This window comes from Chlorocebus sabaeus, chromosome 20 (assembly GCF_047675955.1).
Source record: "Chlorocebus sabaeus isolate Y175 chromosome 20, mChlSab1.0.hap1, whole genome shotgun sequence".
Lineage (NCBI taxonomy): Eukaryota > Metazoa > Chordata > Mammalia > Primates > Cercopithecidae > Chlorocebus > Chlorocebus sabaeus.
The window spans coordinates 45,513,769-45,528,340 of NC_132923.1; the positions used below are offsets into that span (position 1 = coordinate 45,513,769).

The window sequence follows — 14,572 nt, forward strand, 5'->3', positions numbered from 1 at the left end:
ATAAATAGTCCAAATACTCAATTGGGTATATGGATTCAAGATTCAGAAGAAGTTTAGTTGATTGTTTTTGTTTTCTCTGACATAGGAGATGTGGTTATCTGTGGAGTTTGAGGGAAAAAGTGAGAGTATTGAGCAAGAATGAGAAGAGTGGAATAAATTATGGAGAATGGGAAAGCAGTCTAATTAGAATAATGATAGGATTGATGGACACTGTAAAGGGTCTGGCTGATGTTGATCTCTGTATGTTTGTAATAACGGCTTTATTAAGATATAATTTACATACCATAAAATTCACCTTTTTGAAGTGTAGAATTACTTTATTTTCTTATTTGTTTCATTCTTACATATTTACCCACATTGGTTTTTATAATACATAGTTTTGCAACCATCACTGTTAACTAATTTTAAAACATTTCCATCTCCTGCAAAATAAATTCCTTACTAATTAACAGTTACTCTTCATTCCTCCCTTTCCACAGCACCTGGTGACCACTAATCTACTTTCTGTCTCTATCATCTCTATGGATTTACCTATTCTAAACATTTCATATAGGTGGAATTATACAAAATATGGCCATTTGTGTCTGGCTTCTTTCACTTAACATTTTTTTTGGAGGTGAGTATTTTTTCTTTTTTTTTTTTTATTACACTTTAAGTTCTAGGGTACATGTGCACAACGTGCAGGTTTGTTACATATGTATACATGTGCCATGTTGGTGTGCTGCACCCATTAACTCATCATTTACACTAGGTATTTCTCCTAATGCTATCCCTCCCCCAGCCCCTCACCCCACAACAGGCCCTGATGTGTGATGTTCCCCACCCTGTGTCCAAGTGTTCTTATTGTTCAGTTCCCACCTATGAGTGAGAACATGTGGTGTTAGGTTTTCCGTCCTTGCAAAAGTTTGCTCAGAATGATGATTTCAAGCTTCATCCATGTCCCTGCAAAAGATGTGAACTTATCCTTTTTTATGGCTGCATAGTATTCCATGGTGTATATGTGCCACATTTTCTTTTTATTATTATTATTTATTTAAGTTCTAGGGTACATGTGCACAACGTGCTGGTTCGTTACATATGTATACATGTGCCATGTTGGTGCGCTGCACCCATTAACTTGTCATTTACATTAGGTATATCTCCTAATGCTATCCCTCCCCTCTCCTTCCACTCCACGACAGGCCCTGGTGTGTGATGTTCCCCTTCCTGTGTCCAAGTGTTCTCATTGTTCAATTCCCACCTATGAATGAGAACATGCGGTGTTTGGTTTTTGGTCCTTGTGATAGTTTGCTGAGAATGATGGTTTCCAGCTTCATCTATGTCCCTACAAAGGACATTAACTCATCCTTTTTTGTGGCTGCATAGTATTCCATGGTGTATATGTGCCATATTTTCTTAATCCCATCTATCATTGATAAACATTTGGGCTGGTTCCAAGTCTTTGCTATTGCGAATACTACCGCAATTAACATACATGTGCATGTGTCTTTATGGCAGCATGATTTATAATCCTTTGGGTATATACCCAGTAATGGGGTGGCTGGGTCAAATGGTATTTCTAGTTCTAGATTCTTGAGGAATCGCCACACTGTCTTCCACAGTGGTTGAACTAGTTTACAGTCCCACCAACAGTGTAAAAGTATTTCTATTTCTCCACATCCTCTCCAGCACCTGTTGTTTCCTGACTTTTTAATGATTGCCATTCTAACTGGTGTGAGATGGTATCTCATTGTGGTTTTGATTTGCATTTGTCTGATGGCCAGTGATGATGGGGATTTTTTCATGTGTCTGTTGGCTGCATAAATATCTTCTTTTGAGAAGTGTCTGTTCATATCCTTTGCCCACTTTTTGATGGGATTGTCTGTTTTTTTCTTCTAAATTTGTTTGAGTTCTTTGTAGGTTCTGGATATTAGCCCTTTGTCAGATGAGTAGATTGCAAATTTTTTCTCCCATTCTGTAGGTTTCCCGTTCACTCTGATGGTCGTTTCTTTTGGTGTGCAGAAGCTCTTTAGTTTAATTAGATCCCATTTCTGTATTTTGGCTTTGGTTGCTATTGCTTTTGGTGTTTCAGTCATGAAGCACTTGCCCATGCCTTTGTCCTGAATGGTATTGCCTAGATTTTCTTCTAGGGTTTTAATGGTTTTAGGTCTAACATTTGAGTCTTTAATCCATCTTGAATTAATTTTTGTACGAGGTGTAAGGAAGGGATCCAGTTTCAACTTTCTAAATATGGCTAGCCAGTTGTCCTGGCACCATTTATTAAATAGGGAATCCCATTTCTTGTTTCTGTCAGGTTTTCAAAGATCAGATGGTTGTAGATGTGTGGTATTATTTCTGAGGACTCTGTTCTGTTCCATTGGTCTACATCTCTGTTTTAGTACCAGACCATGCTGTTTTGGTTACTGTAGCCTTGTAGTATAGTTTGACATCAAGTAGTGTGATGCCTCCAGCTTTGTTCTTTGGGCTTAGGATTGTCTTGGTAATGTGGGCTCTTTTTTGGTTCCATATGAAGTTTAAAGTTGTTTTTTCCAATTAGGTGAAGAAAGTCATTGGTAGCATTGAATCTATAAATTACCTTGGGCAGTATGGCCATTTTCATGATACTGATTCTTCATATCCATGAGCATGGAATGTTCTTCCATTTGTTTGTGTCCTCTTTTATTTCATTGAGCAGTGATTTGTAGTTCTCCTTCAAGAGGTCCTTCACATCCCTTGTAGGCTGGATTCCTAGGTATTTTATTCTTTTTGAAGCAATTGTGAATGGAAGTTCATTCATGATTTGGCTCTCTGTTTGTCTGTTACTGGTGTATAGGAATGCTTGTGATTACAGCACATTGATTTTGTATCCTGAGACTTTGCTGAAGTTGCTTATCAGCTTAAGGAGATTTTGGGCTGAGATGATGGGGTTTTCTAAATATACAATCATGTCATCTGCAAACAGGGACAATTTGACTTCCTCTTTTCCTAGTTGAATACCCTTTATTTCTTTCTCCTGCCTGATTGCCCTGGCCAGAACTTCCAACACTATGTTGAATAGGAGTGGTTCTAGAGGGCATCCCTGTCTTGTGCCAGTTTTCAAAAGGAATGCTTCCATTTTTTGCCCATTCAGTATGATATTGGCTGTGGGTTTGTCATAAATAGCTCTTATTATTTTGAGATACATCCCAACAATACCGAATTTATTGAGAATTTTCAGTATAAAAGGCTGTTGAATTTTGTCAAAGGCCTTTTCTGCATCTATTGAGATAATCATGTTGTTTTTGTCTTTCGTTCTGTTTATATGATGGATTACATTTATTGATAAACATATGTTGAACCAGCCTTGCATCCCAGGGATGAAGCCCACTTGATCATGGTGGATAAGCTTTCGATTTGCTGCCGGAATTGGTTCACCAGTATTTTATTGAGGATTTTTGCATCTATGTTCATTAGGGATATTGATCTAAAATTCTCTTTCTTTGGTGTGTCTCTGCCAGGCTTTGGTATCAGGATGATGCTGTGCCACATTTTCTTAATCCAGTCTATCATTGATGGACATTTGGGTTGGTTCCAAGTCTTTTCTATTGCAAATAGTGTCGCAATAAGCATACATGTGCATGTGTCTTTATAGCAGCATGATTTATAATCCTTTGGGTATATACCCAGTAATGGGGTGGCTGGGTCAAATGGTATTTGTAGTTCTAGATCCTTGAGGAATCGCCACACCGTCTTCCACAATGGTTGAACTAGTTTACAGTCCCACCAACAGTGCAAAAGTGTTCCTATTTCTCCACATCCTCTCCAGCACCTGTTGTTTCCTGACATTTTAATGATTGCCATTCTAACTGGTGTGAGATGGTATCTCATTGTGGTTTTGATTTGCATTTGTCTGATGGCCAGTGATGATGGGCATTTTTTCATGTGTTTGTTGGCTGCATAAATGTCTTCTTTTGAGAAGTGTCTGTTCATATCCTTTGCCCACTTTTTAATGAGGTTGTTTTTTTCTTGTAAATTTAAGTTCTTTGTAGATTCTGGATATTAGCCCTTTGTCAGATGAGTAGATTGCAAAATTTTTCTCCCATTCTGTAGGTTTCCTGTTCACTCTGATGGTAGTTTCTTTTGCTGTGCAGAAGCTCTTTAGTGTAATTAGATCCCATTTCTGTATTTTGACTTTGGTTGCCATTGCTTTTGGTGTTTCAGTCATGAAGCACTTGCCCATGCCTATGTCCTGAATGGTATTGCCTAGATTTTCTTCTAGGGTTTTAATGGTTTTAGGTCTAACATTTGAGTCTTTAATCCATCTTGAATTAATCTTTGTACAAGGTGTAAGGAAGGGATCCAGTTTCAGCTTTCTGCATATGGCTAGCCAGTTTTCGCAGCACCATTTATTAAATCGGGAATCCTTTCCCCATTTCTTGTTTTTGTCAGGTTTGTCGAAGATCAGATGGTTGTAGATGTGTGGTATTATTTCCCAGGTCTCTGTTCTGTTCCATTTGTCTATACCTCTGTTTTGGTACCAGTACTGTGCTGTTTTGGTTACTGTAGCCTTGTAGTATAGTTTGAAGTCAGGTAGTGTGATGCCTCCAGCTTCGTTCATTTTGCTTAGGATTGTCTTAGCAAGGCAGGCTCTTTTTTGGTTCCATATGAACTTTAAAGTAGTTTTTTCCAATTATGTGAAGAAAGTCATTGGTAGCTTGATGGGGATGGCATTGAATCTACAAATGACCTTGGGCAGTATGGCCATTTTCATGATATTGATTCTTCATATCCATGAGCATGAAATGTCTTCCATTTGTTTGTGTCCTCTTTTATTTCGTTGAGCAGTAGTTTGTAGTTCTTCTTGAAGAGGTCCTTCACGTCCCTTGTAAGTGGGATTCCTAGGTATTTTATTCTCTTTGTAGTAATTGTGAATGGGAGTTCACTCATGATTTGGCCCTCTGTCTGTTATTGGTGTATAGGAATGCTTGTGATTTTTGCACATTAATTTTGTATCCTGAGACTTTGCTGAGGTTGCTTATTAGCTTAAGGAGATTTTGAGCTGAGATGATGGGGTTTTCTAAATTTATAATCATGTCATCTGCAAACAGGACAATTTGACTTCCTCTTTTCCTAATTGAACACCTTTTATTTCTTTCTCCTGCCTGATTGCCCTGGCCAGAACTTCCAACACTATGTTGAACAGGAGTGGTTCTAGAGGGCATCCCTGTCTTGTGCTAGTTTTCAAAGGGAATGCTTCTGGTTTTTGCCCACTCGGTATGATATTTGCTGTGAGTTTTCATAAATGGCTCTTATTATTTGGAGATATGTCCCATCAATACCTAGTTTATCGAGAGTTTTTAGCATGAAGGGCTGCACTTAACATAACATTTTTAAGGTTCATGCATGTTGCATTATGTATCAGTATTTCATTCTTTTTTTTTTTTTTTTTTTTTTTTGAGATGGAATCTCGCTCTCTCACCCAGGCTGGAGTGCAGTGGTGCAATCTTGGTTCGCTGCAGCCTCTGCGTCCCAGGTTCAGGCAATTCTCCTGCCTAAGCCTCCCCAGTAGCTAGAACTAAAGGCATGCGCCACCGCACCCAGCTAATTTTTGTATTTTTAGTAGATACAGTGTTTCACCATGTTTGCCAGGATGGTCTTCATTTCTTGACCTTGTGATCTGTCTGCCTTGGCCTCCCAAAGTGTTGGGATTAGAAGCGTGATCCACCGCACCCGGCCAGTATTTCAATTTTCTTCTGGCTAAATAATAGTCCATTAAATAGATATATCACATTTTGTTTATTCACTTATCAGTTGATGGACATTTGGGTTGTTTTCTCTTTTTGTATATTGTGAATAATATTGCTATGAAAATGCATGCAAGTTTTTGCGTGAATATGTGTTTTCAATTCTTTGGATATAAACCCAGAATAGAATTGCTGGGTCATATGGTAACTTTATATTTCACTTTTCTGAGGAACTGCCAAATTGTTTTTCAAAGTGGTTGCATCACTTTACAGTCCCATTCAGCAATATTTGAGGGTTCCAGTTTCTCCACATTCTGGCCAGCACTTGTTATTGTCTGTCTTTTGTATTATAGCCATCCTACTGGGTGTGTGAAGAGGTATCTCATTGTGGTGTTGATGTGCATTTTCGTAATGACTAATTGTCTTAGTTATTTTGGGCTGCTACAATGAAATACTATAGATTGGGTGGTGTAAATAATAAACATTTGTTTCTCATGATTCTGGAGACTGGAAGTCAGAAATCAGAGTGCCAGCATGGTTGGGTTATTGATGAGGACCCTCTTCCTAGTTATGTTCTCCAGTGGTTTTTCTTTGGTGTGTGTATAAACAGAGAGAACTCATGTTTCATCCTCTTATTATAAGGGCATTAATTCCATCATGGGGAGGTACCCTCATGACCTCATCTAAACCCATTGACCTTCCAAAGGCCCCACCTCCAAATACCATAACACTGGGAGGCTGAGGCAGGCAGATCATAAGGTCAGGAGTTTGAGACCAGCCTCACCAACATGGTGAAACCCCGTCTCTACTAAAAATACAAAAATTAGCCGGGTGTGGTGGCAAGCGCCTGTAATCCCAGCTACTCATGAGGCTGAGGCAGGAGAATTGCCTCTCGGGAGGCGGAGGTTACAGTGAGCTGAGATCACGCCCGTCACTGCACTCCAGCATGGGTGACAGAGCAAGACTCCATCTCAACAAACAAAAAACAAAAAACAAAACAAAAAAAAACGTTGAGGATTAGGGCCTCAACAAATGAATTTGGAGGGAGGGACATTAATATCCAGTCTATAGCAATAATGTTAAGAATCTTTTCATGTGATTATCAGCCATTTGTATGTCTTCTTTGGAGTAATGTCTTATTCAGGTCCTTTGTCCATATTTTAATTGGGCTATTTGTCTTTTAATTGTTGAGTTTTAAGAGTTCTTTATTCTCAAAGTCTCTTATCATCTGTATGATTTGCAGGTATTTCCCCCTATTCTGTGGGTTTTCAGTTTTTTGATGGTGTTCTTTGCAGCACAAGTTTTAAATTTTGATAGAGTCCAGTTTATCTAATTTTTCTTTTATGCTTATGCTTTCGTTTTGATGTAATACTTATTTGGCGTTACTTTGGTTGCTTATGTTTTTGGTGTCATATCTAAGAAACTATTGCCTGATCCAAGGTCATGAAGATTTACTCTTAAGTTTTCTTTTAAGGGTTTCAGAGTTTTTAGCTCTCACATTTACGTTTGTGATCTATTATTAAATATTTTAAATATTTGTGTGAAGTAGGAGTCCATCCTCATTCTTTTTGCATGTAGATAGATACTCAGTTGTTTCAGCGTCATTTGTTGAAAAGACTGTTCTTCTCCTACTGAATGTCATGGCACTGTCATTGGAAATCAGCTGACCATAAATGTAAAGACTGGGTGTTGACTGACACCGATTGATTCTCTGACACCAACTTGGCATCTAACAGTTTAAATCAATTTGACACTTAACTCCTGGAATTAGAATCAGACCGTACAGTTTGAAGGCTCAGTTTTTTGTTTTTTTTTTATACTTTAAGTTTTGGGTACATGTACACAACGTGCAGGTTTGTTACATATGTATACTTGTTCCATGTTGGTGTGCTGCAACCATCAACTTGTCATTTACATCAAGTATAACAGTTCTGTAAGACTGACCCCACTTTGAATTCCAGCTGAAAATGAGATTCCCAGGCTGCCCACATTTCTGTCTGGCTGACTACAAATTTGAGGCTTCCCATGACCCCATCTTAGGTTTAGTAATTTGCTAGAATCACTCAGAGACCTAAGGGAAATACTTTACTTACATTTACCAGCTTATTATAAAGGGTACAACTCCAGATGAAAGAGATACATACAGCAAAATATGAGGGAGGGAGTACAGAGTTCCCATAACTTCTCCGAGCATGTCACTCTGTGAACCTGATGTGTTCACCATTCCAGAAGCTCTCAGAACCCTGTTGTTTAGGCGTTTTAATGGAGGGTCCATTTCATAGACAAGATTGATGAAATCACTGGCCATTGCTAATTAAACTTGATCTTCAGCCCTGAATGGATAAGTTGTCTCCATTACTTATTCTATAAGATGTGAGTGTTTTATTAGGAACCTTAATGGTTGCTTCATCCCTTAGGGATATTGTGAACAAGTTATTTTGATAGATTGTCTTTTGATCAGTCAAATACAATGCAGTACAGTCATAAAGATAAAGTGTTTGCTTGTTTTTAGAACTTTGCAAAGAAGTAGTTCTTACATTGAAGTGGTTATTGGATATAGAGTTTGGGACGATTTAATCTGCTAATATACTTAGTTTACATCTTTTCCTTTTTGGGGGAATACACAGTGCTGATTTGATTGGCTAGGAAAACTGTCTTATCTGGTAGCTTCTGTGGTGTGAAATGCAGTTGCTGACAACTTTTAATTCATAACAAGTCTGTTAATTTATTCCTATAAATTTAATATGTTAATGTAATTGAGTAACTTGAATCACTTCAGTTAAATTTAACTACTATTAGGTGTTATAAAATTTACTATTTAATGTGACTATATTTAGTAGGTTTTTCTCTCTTTTAAGCACTTTACTGACTTTAAATGGAATATTAGTTATCTGTTGTTGTGTAATAAAATTATCCCAAAATTTAGTAGTTTAAAACAATAGTAAACATTATTATCTCTCACATTTTCTACAGGTTAGGAATTTAGGAACAACTTAGCTAGTAGTTCTGGCTTAGGCTCTCTTGTGAGAATGCATAAAGATATTGGGGGCCTCTCACAAGAAGGCCACAATCAAAATGTTAGACATGCTGCAGTCATCTGAAAGCTTGACAGGAGCTATCAGGTCTCTCTTCAAGGTGGCTTGCTGTCCTTGACTGAAGAGTCAGTGCTGGTTGTTGACAGGAGACCTCAGTACCTCTCCACCTGGCCTCTTCATAGGGTTGCTTGAGTGCTCTCTTTGTATTGTGACTAGCTCTCCACAGAGTGAGAGATCTAAGAGACCATGGGGAAAGGGGCAACGTGTTTCATTACCTAGCCTTGTAAGTCAAACATTTGCACTTCCGCAGTACTCTGCTAGTTAGACAGGCCAGTCCTGATTCCACGATTCAATTTGTAGGAGATTGCAAAGGGGTGAGGAGCAGGCAAGGATCTTTAGGGCCGTTTTTGGAGGCTGACTACCACAAATGGATTTCTCTGAGTTTTAGGAAAGTAGACATACTTCGGTGGTAAACTTAGCAAGTTATATTTTAGGAGAATGTTTAGCTTTTTTGAGTAAACCATAATCTATGAATGTTTTTAAAGGGGCTAATTTTATGCTAGTTTTTCATATTCCAAGCAAGTGTTACAAGTGAGGAAATATGTGGGTCTTTTTTTTTGCAGATTATTTAAAATATCTGACAGTATACATGGGAGTGCTTATTCTAATGAAAGTGAATTGGACTCTCACATTGGCTCAGTGAAAATTGTACAAACAGAAATGAACAAAGGGAAATCAAGGAACTATAGCAATAGTAGGCAGAAATTTCAATATTCTGCAAATGTGTTTACAGCAGATAATGCTTTTTCTGCTTCTGAAATCGGAAAAGGCATGTTCAAAGACCATCTTTTCCAGTTGCTTTGCAGCCTCATGATATTCAAAGTAATTTCTTGCTTTTTCAGTTCATTTTATGAGTACAGACTAATCTGCATTTCTCAGCATATGGAAAAATGTAAAAATACAGTAAATTTGAGTAGATTATCTCTCTGTGCAATTTCTGCATTTTTTATTATGTTGCATTATTTTCTAAGCTGGGCTGTGTGTTAAAATATTTTATCCTGTGTGCTAAAAATATTTTTAACTTTGCTCTCAATAAAAAGTTGTGTTCGTTTTATTGAAACAGTTCTTATGGAAAGGTTAAAAATATTCATTTCAGGTCCTAGCTTCTGACCATTACATTTTTTTTAAATGTTTACATAAATATGTAGGATTTTTTTTCAGAGGTAACAGAAAATGGTTTAGGTTCCTTGAAGGCTGTCACAGAAATTCGTATCCTTTAAAGTTATTTACAATAGCTGCTTTATATTTATTAAATCATAATTTTAAAACATTTTGTTTAATTGTGTTTCTGTTTATTTTGGTTGATGGAGAAAAATAAGGAAAAGTTAATCTTTTTGGTAATGTAAGAGGTACATGTGGCCAGGTGCAGTGGTTCACACCTGTAATTCCAGTACTTTGGAAGGCCGAGGCAGCCAGATCACGAGGTCAGGAGTTCGAGACCAGTCTGACCAACATGGTGAAACCTCGTCTCTACTAAAAATGTAAAAAATTAGCTGGGCGTGGTGGTGTGTGCCTGTAATCCCAGCTACTCAGGAGGCTGAGGCAGGAGAATTGCTTGAACCTGGGAGGTGGAGGTTGCAGTAACCTGAGATTGTGCCACTGCATTCCAGCCTGGGAAAAGAGTGAGACTCCATCTCAAAAAAAAAAAAAAAAAAAAAAAAAAAAGAAAAAGAAGTATGTGTGTGATAGTGCTACTCAAGGTGTCACTGCAGACTGGTGCCAATTTGTGAACTGTTTGTTATCAGTTTATGACAAGTTCATTACAGAAGTCAGATTTGTATTATTGGCAGAACTCTGAGCATATTTACTTACAAATAGGTACAGATTACTTCTCATCCTTTGAGAAAGAGCAGCCAAATTGGGTTGAACTGGGCAGGGGAAATGGATGAGAATGGGATATTGTATGGAATGGGGACATTTCCACAGATCTAGTATTTTTGAAAATCGATTTTGGAGTTTTTACATAGAATCCAAGTTTCATGTCTGGGCATTTCCAGCGTAAATATTTTCAGTACATTTGTGTGTTCTGGAGGTAACATTGTCTTTGCTTCTTTAATACCCTTTGTATGCCTATAATAGTGCATTTATTCTGTTTTAATTCACCAGCAGTTTATGTGACTATTTCCCCATGATCTGTGAATTATTTGAAGGCAAGGATCATGACTTACTTACCTGCCTATTTCCAAATACATTGAAAGGCAAATAAAGTAAGGCAGGTAAAGTAAGGAAATTGTTCTGGCAAAAGTATAGACATAAGCAAGGGTGAAGGTAAAAAAGTATGAAATACATTTGGAAAGAATAAGCTTTCCAGTTTGACTGAAGGGAAAGATATGATTAAAGAAGTAATAAGAAATGTTAGCTAGTTATCTTAGGATCATATCATATAATGTCATGAATACCAAGGTCAAAAGTTTATTTTATTTTATTTTTATTTTTTATTTTCCCCCCAGCTTTGTTGAGGTATAATTGACAAATAAAAATGGTATATATTTAAGGAGTACAACATAATTTTTTTATATGTAAACATTGCGAAAATAATTACCACAAGCAGGCTAATTAATGTATCTATCACCTTTCATAGTTACTTATTTTTTGTAGTGAAAATACTTACAATCTCTGTAATAAGGAGAAACCATGTAATATTTTTGAGCTGGTCAAATATCATCATTAAAACTATGCTTTAGGAATATATAATTAGTGACTCAATGCTTGGGAGTGTTCTAGCATCCACAGAAGTTATAGTCTAGTTGACAAAATGAAAACTGAATTCCAGATATTGCACAGCTGCGCTAGAGAAATCTGGCAACAATAACTCTAATCCTGGGTACGCAAGGGATCATCTGAGATAATTCTGAAGTATGGTTAGAAAATATTTGCCTGACTTCTCATGAAAAATCGCCTCCAATGCAGATAGTAAAAATGAGGGAGAGGGATCAATAAGAGGGTTATACATGTTGATATAGTAACTATAAACAGAGCCAGTGTTTAGCACTTTATTCAGCATGGTGTCTCAATGCTGCCACACTTTCTTTCCTCTGGTGATCAAAATAGGATGGAAACATGGGAAATACATTAGCAGTAACCTGTTAAAGATGTTTAATTATCTGTACAATGGCTGATTCTTCTTATCCCTTACTGGAAAGCCTTTTCATAATATGACACTGACCTTTAAAGAGCTTTGAGGATCTTTGCTATATTAGCACAGCTGAAGTGGTTCTGTTGTTTAGGGGTCTTTATTAGTTAGGACTACTGCTTACACTTGTGTCCACTGATTTATTGTCCAAAAAGTTCATTTTGTATAAAACTCATTGTCCTATACCTTGTTTCCAAGTATGTATTTAAAGTGGAAGACTGAATGCTATTTGTGATAATTTGAGAGTTTGCAGATTACTTGGACATACCTTATTTTCTTATTCTCTCTAAATATTTTACTACATTTGAATCCTCAGGGAAATAGAAGTTTTCTCAGATTGATCCTACCACAGTAGTCTTGTCATTTTCAGTTCTGCAGACATTTTCCCCATAATTTCAGTGACACTGCTGAGAGTTTATTGAATGTAAGGCAAAAAATTGATTTCAGTTGTTGATAGTGATGATAAATGACGTTAGCAGTTGAGTTTTCCTATGAGCTGAAACACTGATTCTATAAATTGATATGGAACTATCTAATGAGAGAAAACCAACATAATGGCCCACTTGAGAGCTTGTTACAAATAAATATTTGATAGAAAGAGACATGCTTTGAAGGAAAAATGAGATTCCTTCTAAAGCTGATAGATTTTCAAATTCAAAATTATGTTTTTGTTTTGGCGCAGATATGACACTTTGCACACCAGAAAGTAAAATGAGGATTTATAAATTAACTGCTTGATGTAATAATTGCAAACCTGTATTAACTGAGTACTTACTATGTGTCAGGCACTGTTCTTGGTATTTGAGATATGTCACTGAAGAAAACAGACAATGAATCCTTGCTTTTGAGGAGATATAATTCTTGGGATGAGGGTGGGGAAGAAGCTAGATCTCAACAACTGTAATAACATAAATAAGTCACAGAGTTTTTTAGAAAGTGGTGACTATTATGGGAAAAGAAAAAAGTAGAGCAGGGTAAGGGGGTTAAATTGGGACTGCTGGGATTCGTGGCTCAGGGTGTAGAATTAAACAGTACTTAGGGTAGACCTTGAGAAGGTCAGATGTAAGCACTTAATGGAGAGAAAAGAGCCAAGGAAATATGGAGGGAGTAACAGTCTAGGCAGGGGAAGGCCTCATGGCAGGAACATGGCTGATGTTTTTGAAGAACAGCAGAGTTCAGTATAGCTAGAGGAGATGAGTCGGGGGAAAGAGTAGTAGGACATGAAGTCAGAGAGATAAAGGCAGGGGCTGATGCGGGGAGGGATTCGCAGTGGGAAGACAAGATCATGTAGAGCCTTATAGCCATATATTTTGAGAGAAAGGGAGGATTTGATCAGAGAAGTAATATGATCAAAGTTTAGACAGGCTCACTACAGCAATCCATCAGTTCTTGCATATCTTTATAAAAATCCAGTTGTTTAAATAACTGTGTACTTGTGTTCTCAGATAATGTTCTTAACCATCTTATATCTTCTAATAGATTATAACAGTCTCAATTGTAGGAACTCATTTTCTTCTTTATTTACAACTTCCCACAGCTTTCTAAATCTATTAATGTATTCTGTATATAGTGTTCAATGACTATAGTTGATATATTGTAAGAAGAATACCATGTAAATACAGATATCTCCCAATCTGTCAATAGACCCTCACCTTGGAGAGGGCACAGTTTATTCTTCATATCTATTGATATTTTTGAACTTTCTTATAGGGGAAGGATGATTTAAGTTCTTCCTGTCAAGCCAGTGTGTTGATAATTACAATTAAACCCACCACCTAACACAATTCAATTATCAAAAACAAAGAGATTTAGTATTAGGTAACCAGAAACACATCAGCTAATGAAGTACAATCAATGCTTAATAAAATAGTTGAGTGAAATTCTGTACATTGAAGAAGAGATAAAAATCAAGTGGCCTTGTCAAGGTAAATAAGAAAAAGCACTACTCTGGAAAAGATAAACCAGAACTATAGTTCTGATTTACTTGCCATTATGTACTTGCATCTCTTCCATCATATTTAGCACTCAAGTATAACCCTTATATAATCTCTTATTTCCCTATAGGAACTTTGCAAGTTCTTTTCAGAATATGGAATGTGACTGGAGACTAGAATAATTTATGATAATTCTTTTCTTAAGATGTCAAATAGCAAACGTTAAAACCTCATCATTAAACGTTGTCAGAATGAATATTAATGTAACTTAATTTTAAAATTAAAAGTAACCAATTTTTAAAATTCTGAAATATTTGACTCCTTAATGTTATTGTAAGTGGCAAAATTTAGAAGTGTTTTCAAAGAATTTCCGTATTTCAACTATATACAGTCCAAAGCCTTTGATGATGTATTTTTTTTAACTTATTTTTTTTTCTACCTTTCACTAGGTTGTGATCACTAGATTGGGACAGCTGGGATTTACTAGATCTTTGTGTTTGCACTGCCACTCTCAGTGTCTAGCACATTATAGGAGCTCAGAAAATATTTGGTAAATGAATATGTGTGATTTTCATAGGTGGATTTGTTTGTATTTGAGTGCGGTGGTGAAATCTCAGCTCACTGCAACTTCTACTTCACAGGTTCAAGTGATTCTCCTGCCTCAGCCACCCAAGTAACTGGGGTTACAGGTGCGAGACACCACTCCTG

At 36.9% G+C, this 14,572-nt stretch overlaps 2 protein-coding genes across 4 annotated transcripts in view; both read left to right on the forward strand.

The window, feature by feature from the left end:
- LOC103225900 (uncharacterized) overlaps nucleotides 1-14,572 on the forward strand; it is a 77,838-nt gene that overhangs the window by 49,958 nt on the left and 13,308 nt on the right. The window contains 1 exon segment of the mRNA XM_073007859.1: nucleotides 86-240. Coding sequence (XP_072863960.1) covers nucleotides 86-240 — 155 coding nt within the window.
- LOC119626262 (probable ATP-dependent DNA helicase HFM1) overlaps nucleotides 1-14,572 on the forward strand; it is a 137,425-nt gene that overhangs the window by 27,411 nt on the left and 95,442 nt on the right. For all 3 annotated transcript variants that reach the window (XM_073008594.1, XM_073008595.1, XM_073008596.1), the window contains one exon: nucleotides 480-616. The gene's annotated coding sequence lies outside the window, so the exon portion shown is untranslated. The remainder of the gene's footprint in view (nucleotides 1-479; nucleotides 617-14,572) is intronic.